This window comes from Bos indicus, chromosome 1 (genome assembly GCF_029378745.1).
Source record: "Bos indicus isolate NIAB-ARS_2022 breed Sahiwal x Tharparkar chromosome 1, NIAB-ARS_B.indTharparkar_mat_pri_1.0, whole genome shotgun sequence".
In the NCBI taxonomy this organism is placed as follows: Eukaryota; Metazoa; Chordata; class Mammalia; order Artiodactyla; family Bovidae; genus Bos; species Bos indicus.
This window is the reverse complement of record NC_091760.1, coordinates 157,136,692-157,156,764: the sequence shown is the minus strand read 5'-3', so window position 1 is coordinate 157,156,764 and position 20,073 is coordinate 157,136,692. Positions and strand designations below refer to the sequence as shown.

The 20,073-nt window shown below is 44.6% G+C and overlaps 1 protein-coding gene across 2 annotated transcripts in view; it reads right to left on the bottom strand.

Moving 5' to 3' along the window:
- Nucleotides 1-2,859: 2,859 nt before the first annotated feature.
- The window catches only part of KCNH8 (potassium voltage-gated channel subfamily H member 8), a 492,644-nt gene continuing 475,430 nt past the window's right edge, over nt 2,860-20,073 (bottom strand). Inside the window, exon 16 of one of the 2 annotated variants that reach the window (XM_070797270.1) lies at nt 2,860-5,719. In XM_070797270.1, coding sequence (XP_070653371.1) covers nt 5,021-5,719 — 699 coding nt within the window. In that variant the 3' untranslated portion in view covers nt 2,860-5,020. The remainder of the gene's footprint in view (nt 5,720-20,073) is intronic. The other variant, XM_070797274.1, reaches the window with a different exon arrangement.

Below are 20,073 nucleotides of genomic sequence, written 5' to 3'. Positions count from 1 at the left end.
TTATATGTAAATTATATCTCCATTAAATAAAAGAGCTCTTAGTTTCAAAACAAAAAGATGTACAACAAGCTAACGGTGCTAGTGCATGACGTGCAGTCGGCTTTCAAACATTAGAATTTAAGTAGTGAGTGAGCATTCGAAGGTCTCTTGGAGCAGATGATGCATCACTTTCATGAAAAAGTCATTGACGTGGTAGCAACCAACGGAAACAGAATTGCACGCAGCTGTCAGTTGTAACCGGTTTGATTCTCATTGGTGTAACTCTTCACTATCAAGATGCTGACACTGCTTGGCGCTGTGTTTCTCGAGTTTGCTCCCTGGACCATCTATATCAGAACCACTCGGGACCCAGCCCTTATCTGAGGTGTCAGGACTGAAATGTCTGTTTTGGTGAGAGCCCCCACGAGGCAGATAGTGGTGAGAACAGCCTTCAGCACTCAGCCATCGGGCCTCCTCACGCCCCACTGTTACCTGCAGGCAACACGCCCTGCGCAGCCATTGGCCAGCGCCTCACCGGGCCCCACCCACAAGGAGCACGCCCAGTCCTGCTCAGCTCTGGGTGGGGCCGCAGCGGGCCTGCCCGCAGGTAACGAGCTGCCGAGGAGGGGCTGTGAGTGAGGGGATGCGGCCAATAGCTGGTCATCAGGTGGACAGTGAGTGAGAGGCAGCTTCAGGCCTCCTCCCGGAAGCCCTCCGGCTCACCTCAACTTGGGCCAGCGGCGCTGGGGGCCCAGGTAACAGGTGGGGTCGTGCTCTGCGGGGCTCGGGAGCCTCACCAAGGACCCCCGGCGGGCCCAGGCCTTGAGGCAGCGACGAACCTCTTCCCCGCCCCTGTTTCTGCAACCTACCAGCGGTGGCCGTCTTGCCGGGTCCGTCTGTGGGACCCGGTCCCCCCACCCCATATGGGCAGCCTGTGGGAACCCGGCCCGGGGGAGCTGGCGTCTGAGTCTGCCTCCTCTCAGCCAGGACCGGGCCCCTGGAGGGCGAACGCTGTGCCCTCGAGACCTCGCCCTTCCTCGTCAGGACAGAGCAGTACATTCGTTTGGTAAAGACTTACAGGGCCATTGTTACCTGACCACGACCTGACTTCAAGAAGAAAGGCTCTGACACCAAGACGTTTGCAACAACTGAGTCCCTCCCTCACTTTTGCTTTAAACGGGCTTTGCTGAAAGCTTTCGGTAACTTTGGGGTTCTTTAGGCGTGAGCATGACCTTGGAATCAACCTTTCTCCGTTCCAGACGCCAGTGTTTCAGTATTGTTTGGCCTCACTGTGCAACACCCAGAAATACATTATTCAAACAGAAATTTGAGAACTCCCGATACAGGTGTTAACCAAGCCTCTCTATTATACAATTATGGACCCAAAGCTGTCCTTAATGAAATCTAGGTGCTGGCCCACTTGTGTATAAATTAGCTAGGACTCAATCTTGTACTACTATAGACTCTAGACAAGTATTTCCCAATCTTTAATGCATGTAAGTCACCACGGAGTTTGCTAAATGGCTGATTCCCAGACCCCATTCAAAGGGACTGGGTTGAAGCCAGATTTTCCTGGCATTTCAAACAACTACCTCATGTGATCCTGATGTAGGTATTCTGCTCGATTCCCACCTCCTAAAGAACCCTCTGGAAAACAATATTCCTGTGAGATAGTTGAGCAACCTCTGAAAGAACACTTTATTTCCGATTTTTATCGCCTCTTATACAATAAACTCCATTTGTAAGTAACTTAAATTGCCAGAAATGTCTTCTTACATTGTCTCAAAATAAAGTCTAATATAATCTGTCTGGTTCTCTTAAATGGAATTACACGGAAGACTTTAGTCCCCAGTATTATTTTAAAGAAAATACACTTGACCAAGAACATCTGTGCTTCTTTTCTTTCTAGATCCGTTTCGCTTCTTCGGCAGAGAGTGGGGAGGAGAGGAAAAGGTGGGGATACAGACACGCATCTCGTGGGGCACTATGGGCTCTGCCGCCTGCACAACCACAGTGCTTAGAGAACCAAACCTCTAGAGGAACGTGGAACTCTCATTCCTAGAATAATATCACCACACACACAACCACACAGAGAAACCCCAAAACGTGTCATTCTGCGCTGTTCTGGATATGGGAGAGTCCTGTTTGTGAGCATAATGGTGATGACGGTGGTTTAATCACTAAGTCGTGTCCGACGCTTGTGATCCCGTGGACTGTAGCCCGATAGGTCCTCTGTCTAAAGGATTCTCCAGGCAAGAGCACTGGAGTGGCTGCCATTCCCTTCTCCAGGGGATCTTCCCTACCCGTGGATCAAACCCGGGTCTCCTGCGTTACAGGCAGATTCTTTACCAACTGAGCTACAAGGGAAGCCCGATGGTGGCGAGGGGAAAGGTTAACAAGGGGTAGCGTGGGGCTGATTCACAGGAGCCGGGGGCCCTTTTGCAATACTCCCTGGTGCTTGCTCATTCCTGTCCAGCTGCAGACGTGCTCACGGCAGCTGGGTCTTACAGCCACTAAGTCAGCTGTCAGGAGTAGGCACAGAGAAGGTGACTGGCTGGAAAATCACGGGCATATTTCCAGGAGCATCACTAGGACTTTCCAAAATCCCCAGAGCGTGACTGATTTATCCCATGAATGCATGCTCAGTCCCTGCACTCGTGTCTGACTCTCAGTGACCCCATGGACTGTAGCCTGCCAGGCTCCTCTGTCCATGGGATTTCCCCAGAAAAGAGTACCGGAGTGGGTTGCCTGTGCCTTCCTCCAGCGGATCTTCCCAACCCAGGGATCCAACCTGCACCGGCAGGCGGGTTCTTTACTACTAGCGCTGCCTGGGAAGCCCGATTTACCCCACAGGTGTGCTTAAAAAAGAAACACACCAAAACCAAATATTTTATTTTATTCATGGACTTCCAGGGAAATTAATGACAAGTACAACTTCAAAAGGCAGCAGGAATAGATCTGAACGTGAAAGGAGGGGTACCCAGAGTGGCCACGGGGTATTGGGGCTGTTATTTTAAACAGTGTGACTGGGCAGGTTAAAAAAGTCTGTGTCCCAATTATTCATCTACAAAATGGGAATAAAATAATAACTTTAACATTGTTTGGCTGTTATGTAAGGTAACATAAGGTGTTACTCCTTAAACAGGTGTTGGCACATAGTCAGTGCTCACAGATCAGAATGCCAGGCTTCATCATTAGTCTCTGATAGCCACGCTAGTTTTCCAAAAAGACAGCAGAACCAACCCAGTGAGTTCCATTGGAATGGTGCTTAAAGTGATGATGTGGGTCACGATGAGCACATCGTGCTCAAATGTGTGGCTACAAATACACGTTAAACCCTGCGTGTTGCTTTTCCCTCAATGTTCCCATTCACTTGGGTAAGGAGAGATTGAATTTTTTTTCTTAGAGAAGCTTTATTTTCTTTCTGCTGCTCTAGCCAATTTTAGGGTATAAGAGTCACACACCAGAAGTCTTGCTTTGTGTAGATGTCTTTAATAATACAACTTTCAAATTATTTATTCTTTGCAGTGGGAAATGGGAACAGGGGACTCCAGAAGGTGAATTCAGTATATTCTCTAAGAACATCTTAAATGATGAGGCCCTACACATTCTTAACCATAATAAACCTGAAGCAAAGGCATTTAAATTATTACCGTGCCAGCATCTGAATTTGGATATTGGTTGAGGTGTAGAAAGCATTATGGGTTCTAGACTGTCTCCAGCATCCTAGCTGTATAACTGCTAGGGCTTTATTTATTTATTTTTCTCTGCAAAATGAGAATGAAAACACCTGCTCTTCATAACTTACAGCGCTGTTGAGAGCTTTCAAGAAAAAAAATTAAAGTGCTGATCCAAAGCAAGCTGGCAGCCCTTTTACAAGTTAGAGTTCCGAAGTTCTGGCTTCATTTTGGAATGTTCACCAGTCTACACAAGCTCTCCTGAAAGATAAGCACAGAGGAAGGACACACTCAAGTTTTTCTTCCTCATTTTGAGGCCAAAATAGTTTAATGTAGTTGCAGTCTCATATTCTCCAGACCAATTTTGGGTTCCAGAACTACACATAAGATGGCTGGAGGAAAAACATTTATGTGGGCACGGTGAGGGTAGCCTCAAGTCAGGATTTTACACGAGTCCCCAGAGGTAGGGTGGATTCTGCCCCCAACCCCCACCATACCAGACCCTCTGTCTGGTATGAGGTTTTTATCTCATTAATAAAATATGATCTCACTTTTTTTTGTAATCCAGAAGCTTGAGGATACATTTGTTGCAAACTGCATGCAGATGAAAGGGGGTGGGCTTCCTTTCAAAACTACATCCTCTTAATAATAATTTTTGATCTACTAGACGTAACAGTAGTGCATTTCTTGTTAAAACAGCAAGCTTTTTTTTTTTTAACCAAAATGAAAAGAAAACATTCATTTCTTTATAAATAGTTTAAATAGTTTAAATACATATTTCATACCAAGGATATAAAAATAGCCTCTCTTTTTTTTGATAAATAAAGACATATTCATTTACATGGCAAATAACGTGCAATAGCTGACCGCTGGCCACCGGCTCTGTGTGACTGATTGTCTAGGAGATGACATGCAGTGATAACTGTCCACTCGCCTTCTATTTTTGAAAAGCAGATCAGCAGGAACTGTGTACTCCCAGGGCCCACAATCTGGATATTGTTCAGGAGTGACACGCAGGCACTCAGGAAAAAAACCTTTGCTGCTCTTCTGAAAAGCCACCCAGGACACGAGTCCACACATTCTTCGTCTGGGACGTGTAGCTGCTCAGACCCTCAGGGTCTTTGGGCTTTCACCAAAGTCTGTCAGACAGACCGGTAAGTTAATCCCTGCACAGGAAAAGGCTCCTGTTTTGTCTCTAGGATGTAGGAAGTATCTGCTGCAGGATGGAGGTGGTTCTGCCCTGGCCTGGGTCCCGTTTTCCACGGGTCTGCCCAGTCTTCACGCCGCCAGGGGCAAGCAAGGCCACCCCAGGCTGGCATCCCGCAGTGACGGGCAGAGGCGGGCACCTGCGAGGTGCACTGACCTCATACGCGCACGACCCTGTCATCTTTCCCTTCTGCTGTGCTTGCGACCATTTCCAGCGGAAAGCTCTCCAGGGCTTCGGTGGAGACCGATGCCCGTCCTTCCCGCTCCCAAGATCCCGGCAGATTTTCCAGACTGAAGGAACTCACGGCGCCCTGGCCCAGGCTCCCCTCCTCCGATCTGCTGGGGAGAACCAGGTGCAAAGACGTCTCTGAGGAGGAGCAGACGGAGGAGGAGAGGGTGGCCGAGATGGACTGCAGCGGCGTCAGCGTCGTGTCCGACTGCGGGGAGACGCACCTGAGGAGCTGCAGGCGACCTTCCTGGACCAGCTGGCAGTGGGCAGGCGCGTGATCCAGGCTCGGGGAGGCGCGGAGCTCCCGGCCCGCAGGACTCTGCTCCTGGGCTCCCACCCGCTGCGGGCTGCCCCCCGCCGAAGAGGGCCCCACACTCCATCTGTCGGGGGTGACACTCCCCTGGCAGAGCTGGGCTGGGGTGTAGGTGGCGCCGGCGGCTTGCAAGTGTAGACAGGGCTGGTGTGTGCTCCAGGTCATCCCGCCCTGGAAACCGGAGGGACGCAGAGAGGCGGTGTGCAGAGAGCAAAGCCGGGACTGCTGCTGCGGCGACAGGACGTGCTCAAGAAGCTGCATCACCGTCTTCATGTCCCTGCCGAGCTGGGAGACCTCCTGAGTCAGCGTAGTTACCTGCGTGGACAAAGCAGAGCGGAAGGCAGCGCTCAGACCAGCAGGGCTGTGATTTCAGAGCCCGAGGAAGGGAAGGGCGGTTTCCCAGTAAGAAGGTCCGGAAGGCGGCTTTGCCTCCAACTCCAGCCAAGCCGGAAGGGTGACTGAGGAAGCTGAGCACCTGATCTAAAGCCATCCTCATTCTGAGGAGACCTGGAGAGATGTAGTCTGGTTTTTTTTTTTTTTTTTTTTAATTGTTTACCTTTATTATTTTTTTTATTGAAATATTGTTGATGTATAATGTTTCAGATGGATAACAAAGTGATTCAGCTACACACATTGGGTTGGCCTAAAAGTTCATCCTGGAACTTTTAGGCAAACTCAATACACACACACACACACACACACACACACACACACACACACACACACACATTTGGGGCTTCCCCAGTGGCTCAGTGGTAAAGAATCTGCCTGCAATGCAAAAGCCACAGGAGACGTGGGTTTGATCCATGGGTTGGAAAGATCCCATGGAGGAGGGCATGGCAACCCTCCAGTACTCTTGCCTGGAGAATCCCATGGACAGAGGACCCTGGTGGGCTATATATAGTCCATAGGGTTGCAAAGAGTTGGACAAGACTGAAGCGACTGAGCACTCACACACACACATACTCCTTTTCAGGTTATTTTCCCTTAAAGATTATCACAAACCATTAAGTAGAGCACCCTGTGCTATCCAGCAGGTCCTTGTTGGTTTTCTAGTTTATATACAATAGTGTAAATTAGTAAACTCCTAATTTAGCCCTCCTCCCCCCTTTCTCTCTTGGTAACCACAAACTTGTTTTCTATGTCTGTGAATCTCTTTCTGTTTTGTAAATAAGTTCATTTGTATCATTTTTTTTAAGATTACACACATAAATGATATCATGTGATACTTGTCTTTGACATTCTTAATAAGAGATTTGAGCGTCTTGGACAAAATTAGAAATATAGGTCCATCAACTCTGCTGCCGCTAAGTCGCTTCAGTCGTGTCCGACTCTGTGCGACCCCATGGACTGCAGCGCACCAGGCTCCCCCGTCCCTGGGATTCTCCAGGCAGGAACACTGGAGTGGGTTGCCATTGCCTTCTCCAATGCATGAAAGTGAAAAGTGAAAGTGAAGTCGCTCAGTCGTGTCCGACTCCCAGCGACCCCATGGACTGCAGCCTACCAGGCTCCTCCGTCCATGGGATTTTCCAGGCAAGAGTACTGGAGTGGGGTGCCATTGCCATCAACTCTGGTACCTCTTAAATACAGCGTCTTTTGCTTCCTCTGAGTTAGTGGGGTGCTCCAGGGTGCACACCCCCCACCCCAGACATCTCAAAGCGATGTGAATCTAAAGATAAACACCATGGGGACCCAGGAGGGCTGGGATCCATCAGTGATCCCAGAATCACTGTATCAAAAACCTGCAGAATTACTGACACAACCCCAGTTGTGCAGTATGAGCTTTATTCTCTTTTCTAGGTGACACACTTAGTCTGTGTAAGACTTTGAAAGGAGACGTGACCCTCAAGTTCTCAGGAACACTGAAGAGTCCTCATTATCTGTTTTACACTTGAACTAACATTGTAATTCACTGGAGGGTTTATTTTCCTAATAACCACACTGCTTTTTTAACCATGGAAGACTACCAGAAAATTAAATTTGACTTAAATCCAGCTTTTCTGGATTTTTCAAAGTGAGGAAAACCTATATTTAAGAAAGCAGGACACACACCTATTTTCTAGTCTTTGGTTATGTTCATAACATTCATGCACATGATAACATCTTGGCTTCATTGCTGTAAGACTATTTTATAAAGGACTTCCTCTGCCTTGATCCTACTGTTATAAACCACAAATTCCAGCACAAGCAGCTGAACCCATTGGCCAAATACCGTCAAAAATAAAGAAGACCAAAGAGCAGTTCAGTTTCAATGAAGCCAAAACCAATGTTGCTGTTTTGGTCAGACTTTTTTTTTTTTTTTTTTTAGCATGCTTATATATTCCTAATTCACCCAGTAATTTCATTCAGTCCACTTCCTGTAATTGCAGTAAGAAACTAATTCTCCCTGGCAGGCCCATCAGGAGGTAGTGCCAGTCAAATCAGGCATTTTTAAAAGGCCAGAAGGTTTTTCCATGTTTCAGGCAACCAACTGGTAACACCTGCCTTGAAATTGCCAGACCAAAAATATTTCTGCCTTGCAGTTAGGGTGGAACTCAAGGGACTCGATCTAATACTTGCCCAGGCTTTTCAGCAGATCTAAAACTTTTGGCAACAAAAAAGATACCTCTGAGACTCACCTTTAATAAGCAAAACCGTGAACCTGAGAAAGAGTCTGCGTGTTTCAAAATTTTCATGGCAGGTAGTCAATTTCACACCCTGCCAGGCCTCAGTTCTAAAGTACCCAGTAGACACGAGTCACCTCTGCATCTCACACAGCAGGCATTCACCCAGGGCCTCTATCTTCAGTTGATTAGCGCTTCCATCAAAATTTCAGAAGAGAAAGTTGATACTAAATGAGATGTTCGAAGGATATGTTAACCATTCATTCTTGTAGGTTGTCTAAGTTAATGCCTGTATCAAATTGACCGGGGCTCAGCTCCCAGTAAAAATGCTTTCAATTGGCCTTAGCATTGAATAAAGACATAGTCTTTGAAGCATGGCTTTGCATTTTAGACACGTCAACAGTTATACTCAACAAATAAGTAAATAATACAACATGCTTTTAGGTACACCTTCCTATTGGACCGACAAACAGTACTAAGAGCATCAGGAGGACACTATTACTTTCCCATCTGTAAAGTGGGGACACTACAGCTCAGAGGTCAACTGACATTTTAAAAATATTTGGCTGCATCGGGCCTTGGCTGGCTCTGAGTGCAAGGGCTTAGTTGCTCTGCAACATGTGGGATCTTGGTACTCTGACCTGGGATCGAACATCCTGCAATCTCCCGCATTGCAAGGCAGACTTAGCCGCTGGACCCCCAAGGAAATCCCTAAATGACATTTTAGGTGCAAGGCAGACCTAGTCACTGGACACCACGGAAGTCCCTAAATGACATTTTAAGTTCTCTTATTTCGTGACTGACAGTTTTCAGTAGGGAATTCCAGCTTTCTAGGTTTGCTGCTTTTTCTATTATGGTATCTTACCTCACAGAAGAGAAAATATTGGTTAAGAGTTGAGAGATTTTTGCTAACATAGTCAGAATTTGTGAGGAGCATGGATGATGCAAACAGGAGCCTCATGTTTAAAAGCTGTCTGAAATTAGTTCATTGTTCTTAAATTCCACATATAAACGGTATCATATGTTTGTCTTTGGCTTACTTCACTTAGTATGATAATCTCTAGGTCCAACTTATATGCAAAAGAGGTATAGACCCACTGACGTAGGAAATGAGTGGATGGTTATGACAGGGGGAGCAGAGGGGGTGAATTAGGATGTGGGGGCTAACATCCACACATTATTAAACAGATAAGCAGACAGGATGACTGTCCAGCACAAGGAGCTCTACTCAGTGGTCGTAATAACCTATAAAGGAAGAGAATCTGAAGAAAGATGCTCTCTCCCCAAAAATAAGAGACCAATCAAGCACAGTCAAGCCTCTTCACAGCAAATTATATCAATGGGCCACCACCAAAAAAGGTTTGTAAAAAGGGAAAATCTGGAACTGGGCCATACGTTAACAGACATATTGCTGATGAACTATTTTTTTTTTTTTAGCATTCAAAAGAAACCAATATTTTCCTATGGTTGGGATACCTCTCTATGGCCGCATTCTTGACACTGAACTTTTTCTATGCCACAATTTTGAGGCCCTGAGCTTTGAATGGGAACTCCAGAATCTTGAATGGCTCCAGGAATGTAAACAGCATTAGCATTTTCATTAAAAAATTACTACATTAGCTTGAACTAAAAAGAAGCAGAGAACCCAAGGAAATAGAGCCTTCTTTAGCTCTAGAGGGCAATGTTCAGTTCACATCAGGGAAGGTTGCCGTCACTGTGCCACTGGGAACACACCCCTGCACCTTACTAAAGCTTCACAGGGAGTCAATCCCTGTTAGGTAAGGGACTTTCCCTTTGTGAGGACAAAGCACTGGAGAGATGGCAACCCCTGCAGGTGGAGGCTGGTGTCACTGAAGGTGACCACGTCCTGCCACACAGAATATGGTAGAGCTTCATAGCACTCTTATCTTCTGCGTCCTGCTGGGCTCGCTAACAAAATTCATTCTGAAACAGGAAAGGCTTTACTCTTAATCAAATACAGAAAGCAAAAAGGCCAACTTCTCTACTTTTCAAGGATGGTATTTTTCACAGTACAGATAAGAAGATGATCACTAAAAAAAAAAAGGTTGTTGGGACTACTTTGCGATCAAGGCTAAGTCCACTTAAGGAGATGTATTCAAAATACAACATGAAACCGGAATGCTGCAGATCGGTCAATAGAAGTAAATAAATCTCTCAGATCCAATGAACCAGTTTTTTTCCCATTTACCTTCAACTGCTTGAATGTCTTCTGTCACTCACATCAGAAAGCAGAGCTGGTATTACAAAGCACCTCACAGGTCTTGATTTTTTTTTTATCGCTATTTTAAAAATTGAAGTATAATTGATTTACGGGCTTCGCAGGTGGCACTAGAGGTAAAGAATCCAGCTGCCAATGCAGGAGACACAAGAAACATGGGTTCAGTCCCAGGGATGGGAAGACCCCCTGGAGGACGGCGTGGCAACCCAGTGCAGTGTTCTTGCCTGGAGAATCCCACGGACAGAGGAGCCGGCTGTGGTCCACAGGGTCATGCAGAGCTGGACACAACTGAAGCGACTTCGCATGCAGCCACAGCTGACTTACAACGCTGTATTCGTTTCAGGTGTGCATAAGCTGGTTTAGTTATATGCACACACGTGTATCTTCAGACTCTTTTCCCCACAGGCTATTACCGAATACCGAGTAGAGCTCCCTGTGCTTGTTGTTCATTTAAGTAGTGTGTACGTGTTGACACCAAACTCCTACTCAGTCACCCCGGCCCTTCCCCTTGGGTGACAGTAAGTTTGTTTTCTATGTCTGTGGGTCTGTTTCTGGGTTGTACATAAGTTCATTTGTATCATCTTTTTTAAGATCCCACATTTACGTGATATCATAAGACACGTGTCATTCTCTGACTTAGTGTGATCATCTCTAAGTCCGTCCATGTTGCTGCAAATGGTATTATTTCATCCTTTTTTGGCTGAGTAACACTCCATTGTATGTATATACCACTTCTTCTTTATCCATTCCTGTCGATGGGTGTTTAAGTTGCTTACACGTCTTGGCCGCTGCAAACAGTGTCTCCACTTGGCCCCGTAATGGCCCATTTCCTGCATTTTCCCCCTCGCCCACCACCCATCTGAATACAGAGCGAGTCACATCTCACTACCCTTGTGAAGGCCGTTCATCTGGGAAGGGCTCTCCTCCTCAGTCCCTTTCCGTCTGGTAACTTTCTCTGCCTTCACACATCTAATCCCGCGTTTCCTCTGTAGAGCTTTTTCCTGACAGCTCACTGATACTCACAGGGCAGTTTAAACCTTAGACAGCGCTGTCTGCCCCAAGGAGGCTCTGAGTTCCATGAGAGTAGTCCAGTATCTCCTGGACTCAGGGCAATGCCCAGAACACAATGTGTTTCCAGTAAATCTTAAACCTGTAAATGAATTCAGTTCCTGCCATTTTGAAGGACTTTGGTTCTCACATCACCTTCAATGTTTGTTTTATGTTATCTCATGATTTTGCCATAATTATCATGTGGGAAAGATTCCTACTACAAAATTACTTTGGAAAATCTGTAACTGGGGCTCTTTACCCCATGTAAACATGCTAAAAATAAGTATTAAGACTCTTAAAGTTTTTGTATATGAATTTCCTGAATCAAATCCTTGGGTATTTCCCAGTTTTTATGAGCAGGTGGCATTCCCACCACTAAGAATCCTTTTCATTTTACTGTGTTTCCTTCACAATTGTAGAAATAGGTCCCTTTAGGCCGAGACTTCTGCTAGACTTCATTCATCCTTCTGCTTTGTCACACATCCTGATATAAGCTGGATTTCCATGGGTAGTTTTGATTCCCTGGGGAAATTTGCTCTGTGTACTGACTCCCATATCTCATGATTACATTCAGAGTGCCAAGTGACAAATTCAATTAAGTTATTCAGAGCAGTTTTACGCTGAAATTTGGCAAAGGTTTTCCATCCCTGGTTGCCATCCTTCATGGCTGTTTTAGAGTGGCCTTCTGATTATTGCTACTTCCAAATATAGTAAAGAAACCACAGCTTATCAATAATACACATTATTCTTTTACTTGTGTATTAAGTTACACTTTCTTTACTCACTTTCCCCTCTTCTTTCTCCTCTGCCTTCTCGTGTTTCAGTGGATAAGAATCCATCAGTCTTCAAAACTGTTGGCCAAACCAGTTCACCATTACTGTGTGTGTGGGCAATCATTCATATCCAAGATTTCTCTAGGCCTTCCAAAATCCCAACTGTTAGGCAGAAGAATTGATGAAAACACCATCTGTGCTTCCAGGTAGTTCAGTCTTCTAGCCAAAACTCTGGAGTATCTAAAGGTTCTTCCCTTCTCTCTCTCCCCACACCACACAGCTGACAAATCATGAGGTTTAGAAGGCTTCCTGGCAGTGCGTTCCCTCTTTTGAGCAGCATCTCCACCATGAGTAGAAACGCCTGTGTGTTAACAGACCTCTCAACCATCCATGATAATCCGCACACTGATCTTGCCCTACCGCTAAAAAGGGAGTCGTGAAGTACCACAGTTTCTCTATTTCTGCCATACCCACGTTTCCTCCGAGCTTCTGTCGGCCTAGAAACCATCATCGCCTGCATTTCCAGCCTGGGTTTCCCCTTTAGTGTTTAATTTGTTTCACTGATGTGACAGCACGTCTCATCCTCCTGAGTCATGTCTCAACAAGGGCTTTGTTGTGACGATTAAATCATATGATGGATGTTAAAGTTTATCCCCCAGAAGACTGGTGTTACGCCAGAATTTCAGTTGTCTGTATTTAATAATGCAACACAGTCACTGAACTTAGTTGAAACTCTGGTGAATATTAACCCAGGAAACACCGAGCCCAAAGGAAATAAAAGCCAGCTATCTCTGTAACTGCTCTTCAGCCTCAGCATGGAGAGGTAAACCATTCCTGTTAACACTTTGACATAGTTAATATTGGAAGAAACAGAGTCTCCACGTTTCAGCCTTTCCTCGTGTGTATCTTTCCAGGAGCAAATGGTCATAGCAGTAATCAGAGCTTTTGAAATTTTTGATTAAGGTCCTGTATCTTTAAGTCTGGGGCTTCCCCAGTGGCTTAGTGGTAAAGAAACCACCTGCAATTCAGGAGCCACAGGAGACATGGGTTTGATCCCTGGGTTGAGAAAATGCCCTGGATGAGGGCATGGCAACCCACTCCAGTACTCTTGCCTGGAGAATCCCATGGACAGAGGAGTCTGGCAGGCTACAGTCCATAGGGTCACAAAGAGTTGGACACGACTGAAGCGGCTTGGCACACGCGCATCCTTAAGTTTTGAGTAACTGCAGTCAGATGGATTAAGAATTCTCTAAAAATGATGCGTGAGCTAAAATACAATGATACACAGCTTGGTGTTGATAGGAATCGAGTAAGGACCAGTGTGAGGCAGGGGTGGGGGCAGGTACGATGGTCTTTATCTTTTCATAGTAGCCCAAGGCCTTGCAAAAACCCTGCCATTGATTGAGTTGTTCAAAAAGCTTGTTTGGCTTTTCCTGTTACAGTGTGTGGAAAAACCCAAATGCACTTTTTGGCCAACACAGTGCAAATCTTTGTTGATACATGAGTAATTTAATAAACGATAAATTGCATGGTTAATCTCTTACTATGAGTTTGTTATTTTCACTTGAACTTAAATAGCTTTCTCCAGTTTCCTCTAAATAGCACTGCAAGACGCAGGAGTGTCACTGTAACTCTGGCAGGTAAAAATGTTGCACATGATCTCCTCCCACGGAAGCCCCCATCATGTCAAAATAGCAGATTTTGAAAACATTGTCAAACATGATAAATGTCAAACATTTATCAAACATGGCTTAAATAATCCTTCTGTGGCGTTGGTGTCCTATGGTCCAGTAACACCTGAATGGCCAGCTTTTAACACTGAGATTACATGAGTTTTGGTACAAGCACAGATTTGCTTTTGTAGTGTGTCTTTGAATTGTGCCTTTTGCAAACATGAGTGTGAGTTTCGTAATGAAGCCCAGAATGTGTCTTTGACAATATCTTTCATTCCACATAGAAAATAGCTTCATCTTATATTATTCCTGTTCTACATTTCTTCATCTCAGTTATCGGTATGGACTCTGAGTATAACTGAAACTTCAGTTGACAGAGAAAAAATGTGATTTCCATTTCTGTGCATTCAGTGAGCAGATGGGGAATGCATCTGTTGATAAAATCTTAGCTTGAAGAGTTCTTGACCTGTCACTCAATTTTTGCCAAACATGTACACATTTTCCTGCCAGACACAATTTTCCTAAATTCAGGGGTGTTAATTACACCAATCGTCTCCCCCTGCCATGAACACATATACATTTTTACAAGCTCTGATTCAGGTAATTAAATGGTCTTTCATTTAATCCTTTGTTATGTTGCATATTTATCACGGGATTCAGACAAGTTCAATCAAACTCCATAAGCAGGCAAAACAAAAAAGACGATCGGCATAATTTCATCCTTGTGTTTTTTTGCTTCACAAAGCACTCAAAAACAAGTGACAGTCTTTTTATGTGTCAGCTAAAATAATAATCATACTTGGCACTTGCATAAATTCCAGCCAAATGAAGATCTCTGTGCCATTACTGATGAAAGTTGTAAGTTTCGTCTACAGCTGGAGGGACTAGGCTGCAGGGGGTTAAGCGGCTCATCCAAGGTCACACAGGAACAGTACCGAGGGCTTTCCTTTCGCACATGCAACTGACGCTTCTCAAATCATAAGAGAAGAATGCAAGCCTAGTGCGACCAACACAGAAAATGACCAGTTAGTCTTGAAAGCGGTTACTCTAATGGTTCCAATGAATTTCTGCAAGCTCAGGCCTTGGGACCAACCGTAAAACTTCAGCTGTACCACGCGAATCCGTTGTTTGTCTCCCTTTGGTTGCTTTCCTCCTCTACCGTCCTGCTTCCTGTGACAGTTTGATTAGCGTCTGAATTGCTGTCTGGCTTGGGATCCTCACCACTATCAGGACCATGAAACCAAAGTCTGTCTCCTTTCAGAATGCCAACCGCCTGTCAAGAGTTAACACAGACGGGAACCACCTGAGGATCAGTAGGTGTGGGGCGGGGCCTGGAGTCTGCATTTCCAACAAGCCCGCCGGTACAGAGCCAGAGCCCACTGGTTCCAGCTCTGAGTCAGATCAGTAATCCTATTCTTTTTTTTTTTTTTTTTTACCATTTTGGCATGATTGGTTTTTATTTTTTTATAGATTTATTTATTTTAATTGGAGGCTAATTACTTTACAATATTGTATTGGTACAATACAATTGTACAATTTCGCCATACATCAAAATGAATCCGCCACAGGTGTACACGTGGTCCCCATCCTGAACCCCCCTCCCACGTCCCTCCCCATACCATCCTTCTGGGTCATCCCAGTGCACCAGCCCCAAGCATCTTGTATCATGCATTGAACCTGGACTGGTGATTCATTTCACATATGATAATATACATGTTTCAATGCCATTCTCCCAAATCATCCCCCCGCCTTCCTCTCCCACAGAGTCCAAAAGACTGTTCTATACATCTGTGTCTCTTTTGCTGACTGGCATACAGGGGTATCATTACCATCTTTCTAAATTTCACGTATGTGCGTTAGTATACTGTATTGGTGTTTTTCTTTCTGGCTTACTTCACTCTGTATAATAGGCTCCAGTTGCATCCACCTCATTAGAACTGATTCAAATGTATTCTTTTTAATGGCTGAGTAATACTCCATTGTGTATATGTACCACAGCTTTCTTATCCATTCGTCTGCTGATGGACATCTAGTTGCTTCCATGTCCTGGCTATTATAAACAGCGCTGCGATGAACATTGGGGTACATGTGTCTCTTTCAATTCTGGTTTCCTCGGTGTGTATGCCCAGAAGTGGGATTGCTGGGTCATAAGGCAGTTGTATTTCCAGTTTTTAAAGGAATCTCCACACTGTTCTCCATAGTGGCTGTACTAGTTTGCATTCCCACCAACAGTGTAAGAGGGTTCCCTTTTCTCCACACCCTCTCCAGCATTTGTTACTTGTAGACTTTTGGATAGCAGCCATTCTGACTGGCGTGAAATGGTACCTCATTGTGGTTTTGATTTGCATTTCACAAAGGCAAAATGATAGGATACTGAAAGAGAAACTCCCCAGGTCAGTAGGTGCCCAATATGCTACTGGAGATCAGTGGAGAAATAACTTCAGAAAGAATGAAGGGATGGAGCCAAAGCAAAAAGAATACCCAGCTGTGGATGTGACTGGTGATAGAAGCAAGGTCCGCTGCTTGTAAAGAGCAATATTGCATAGGAAGCTGGAATGTCAGGTCCATGAATCAAGGCAAATTGGAAGTGGTCAAACAAGAGATGGCAAGGGTGAATGTCAACATTCTAGGAATCAGCGAACTGAAATGGACTGGAATGGGTGAATTTAACTCAGATGACCATTATATCTACTACTGCGGGCAGGAATCCCTCAGAAGAAATGGAGTAGCCATCATGGTCAACAAAAGAGTCAAAAATGCAGTACGTGGATGCAATCTCAAAAACGACAGAATGATCTCTGTTCGTTTCCAAGGCAAACCATTCAATATCACAGTAATCCAAGTCTATGCCCCAACCAGTAACGCTGAAGAAGCTGAAGTTGAACGGTTCTATGAAGACCTACAAGACCTTTGAGAACTAACAGCCAAAAAAGATGTCCTTTTCATTACAGGGGACTAGAATGCAAAAGTAGGAAGTCAAGAAACACCTGGAGTAACAGGCAAATTTGGCTTTGGAATATGGAATGAAGCAGGGCAAAGACTAATAGAGTTTTGCCAATAAAATGCACTGGTCATAACAAACACCCTCTTCCAACAACACAAGAGAAGACTCTACACATGGACATCACCAGATGGTCAACACTGAAATCAGACTGATTATATTCTTTGCAGCCAAAGATGGAGAAGCTCTATACAGTCAGCAAAAACAAGACCAGGAGCTGACTGTGGCTCAGACCATGAACTCCTTATTGCCAAATTCAGACTTAAATTGAAGAAAGTAGGTAAAACCACTAGACCATTCAGGTATGACCTAAATCAAATCCCTTATGATTATACAGTGGAAGTGAGAAATAGATTTAAGGGCCTAGATCTGATAGAGTGCCTGATGAACTATGGAATGAGGTTCGTGACACTGTACAGGAGACAGGGATCAAGACCATCCCCGTGGAAAAGAAATGCAAAAGAGCAAAATGGCTGTATGGGGAGGCCTTACAAATAGCTGTGAAAAGAAGAGAAGTGAAAAGCAAAGGAGAAAAAGAAAGATATAAACATCTGAATGCAGAGTTCCAAAGAATAGCAAGAAGAGATAAGAAACCTTCTTCAGCGATCAATGCAAAGAAATAGAGGAAAACAACAGAATGGGAAAGACTAGGGATCTCTTCAAGAAAATCAGAGATACCAAAGGAACGTTTCATGCAAAGATGGGCTCGATAAAGGACAGAAATGGTATGGACCTAACACAAGCAGAAGATATTAAGAAGAGATGGCAAGAATACACAAAAGAACTGTACAAAAAAATCTTCACGACCCAGATAATCACGATGGTGTGATCACTGACCTAGAGCCAGACATCCTGGAATGTGAAGTCAAGTGGGCCTTAGAAAGCATCACTACGAACAAAGCTAGTGGAGGTGATGGAATTCCAGTTGAGCTATTCCAAATCTTGAAAGATGATGCTGTGAAAGTGCTGCACTCAATATGCCAGCAAATTTGGAAAACTCAGCAGTGGCCACAGGACTGGAAAAGGTCAGTTTTCATTCTAATCCCAAAGAAAGGCAACGCCAAAGAATGCTCAAACTACTGCACAACTGCACTCATCTCACATGCTAGTAAAGTAATGCTCAAAATTCTCCAAGCCAGGCTTCAGCAATATGTGAACCATAACTTCCTGATGTTCAAGCTGGTTTTAGAAAAGGCAGAGGAACCAGAGATCAAATTGCCAACATCCGCTGGATCATGGAAAAAGCAAGAGAGTTCCAGAAAAACATCTATTTCTGCTTTATTGACTATGCCAAAGCCTTTGACTGTGTGGATCACAATAAACTGTGGAAAATTCTGAAAGAGATAGGCAAACCAGACCACCTGATCTGCCTCTTGAGAAATTGGTATGCAGGTCAGTTAGCAACAGTTAGAACTGGACATGGAACAACAGACTGGTTCCAAATAGGAAAAGGAGTTCGTCAAGGCTGTATATTGTCACTCTGTTTATTTAACTTATATGCAGAGTACATCATGAGAAACGCTGGACTGGAATAAACACAAGCTGGAATCAAGATTGCCGGGAGAAATATCAAAAACCTCAGATATGCAGATGACACCACCCTTATGACAGAAAGTGAAGAGGAACTCAAAAGCCTCTTGATGAAAGTGAAAGTGGAGAGTGAAAAAGTTGGCTTAAAGCTCAACATTCAGAAAATGAAGATCATGGCATCTGGTCCCATCACTTCATGGCAGATAGATGGGGAAACAGTGTCAGACTTTATTTTTCTGGGCTCCAAAATCACTGCAGATGGTGACTGCAGCCATGAAATTAAAAGACGCTTACTCCTTGAAAGGAAAGTTATGACCAACCTAGATAGCATATTCACAAGCAGAGACATTACTTTGCCAACAAAGGTTCGTCTAGTCAAGGCTATGGTTTTTCCTGTGGTCATGTATGGATGTGAGAGTTGGACTATGAAGAAGGCTGAGCACCGAAGAATTGATGCTTTTGAACTGTGGTGTTGGAGAAGACTCTTGAGAGTCCCTTGGAGATCCAACCAGACCATTGTGAAGGAGATCAGCCCTGGGATTTCTTTGGAAGGAATGATGCTAAAGCTGAAACTCCAGTACTTTGGCCACCTCATGCAAAGAGTTGACTCATTGGAAAAGACTCTGATGCTGGGAGGGATTGGGGGCAGGAGGAGAAGGGGACGACAGAGGATGAGATGGCTGGATGGCATCACTCACTCGATGGACGTGAGTCTCAGTGAACTCTGGGAGTTGGTGATGGACAGGGAGGCCTGGCGTGCTGCGATTCATGGGGTTGCAAAGAGTCAGATACAACTGAGCGACTGATCTGATCTGATAATGAGTGATGTTGAGCATCTTTTCATGTGTTTGTTGGCCAGCTGTATGTCTTCTTTGGAGAAATGTCTGTTTAGTTCTTTTGCCCATTTTTTGATTGGGTTGTTTATTTTTCTGGGATTGAGCTGCAGGAGTTGCTTGTACATTTTTGAGATTAGTTCTTTGTCAGTTGCTTCGTTTGCTATTATTTTCTCCCATTCTGAAGGCTGTCTTTTCACCTTGCTTATAGTTTCCTTTGTTGTGCAGAAGCTTTTAACTAGGTCCCATTTATTTTTGCTTTTATTTCCAATATTCTGGGAGGTGGGTCATAGAAGATCCTGCTGTGATTTATGTTGGAGAGTGTTTTGCCTATGTTCTCCTCTAGGAGTTTTATGGTTTCTGGTCTTACGTTTAGATCTTTAATCCATTTGAGTTTATTTTTGTGTATGGTGTTAGAAAGTGTTCTAGTTTCATTCTTTTACAAGTGGTTGACGAGTTTTCCCAGCACTACTTGTTAAAGAGATTGTCTTTTTTCCATTGTATATTCTTGCCTCCTTTGTCAAAGATAAAGTGTCCATAGGTGCATGGATTTATCTCTGGGCTTTCTATTTTGTTCCATTGATCTATATTTCTGACTTTGTGCCTATACCATACTGTCTTGATGACTGTGGCTTTGTAGTAATCCTATTCTTATGGATGCGGTCATTATGGCTAACTCTTAATAGACCAATCTTTCAGTAAGAGCTTAAAATTTAGTCTAGCCTTTTCAACTCCTCTAGTGAGTTTACGGGCTTCCCCGGTGGCTCAGCTGGTAAATAATCTGCCTGAAATGCGGGAGACCTGAGTTTGAGCCCTGAGTTGGGATGATCCCCTGGAGAAGGGAAAGGCTACCCACTACAGTATTTTGGCCTGGAGAATTCCATGGACTGTATAGTCCGTGCAGTTGCAAAGAATCAGACACGACTGAACGACTTTCATGCACACAGTGAGTGTGTGCTTGGAGCTT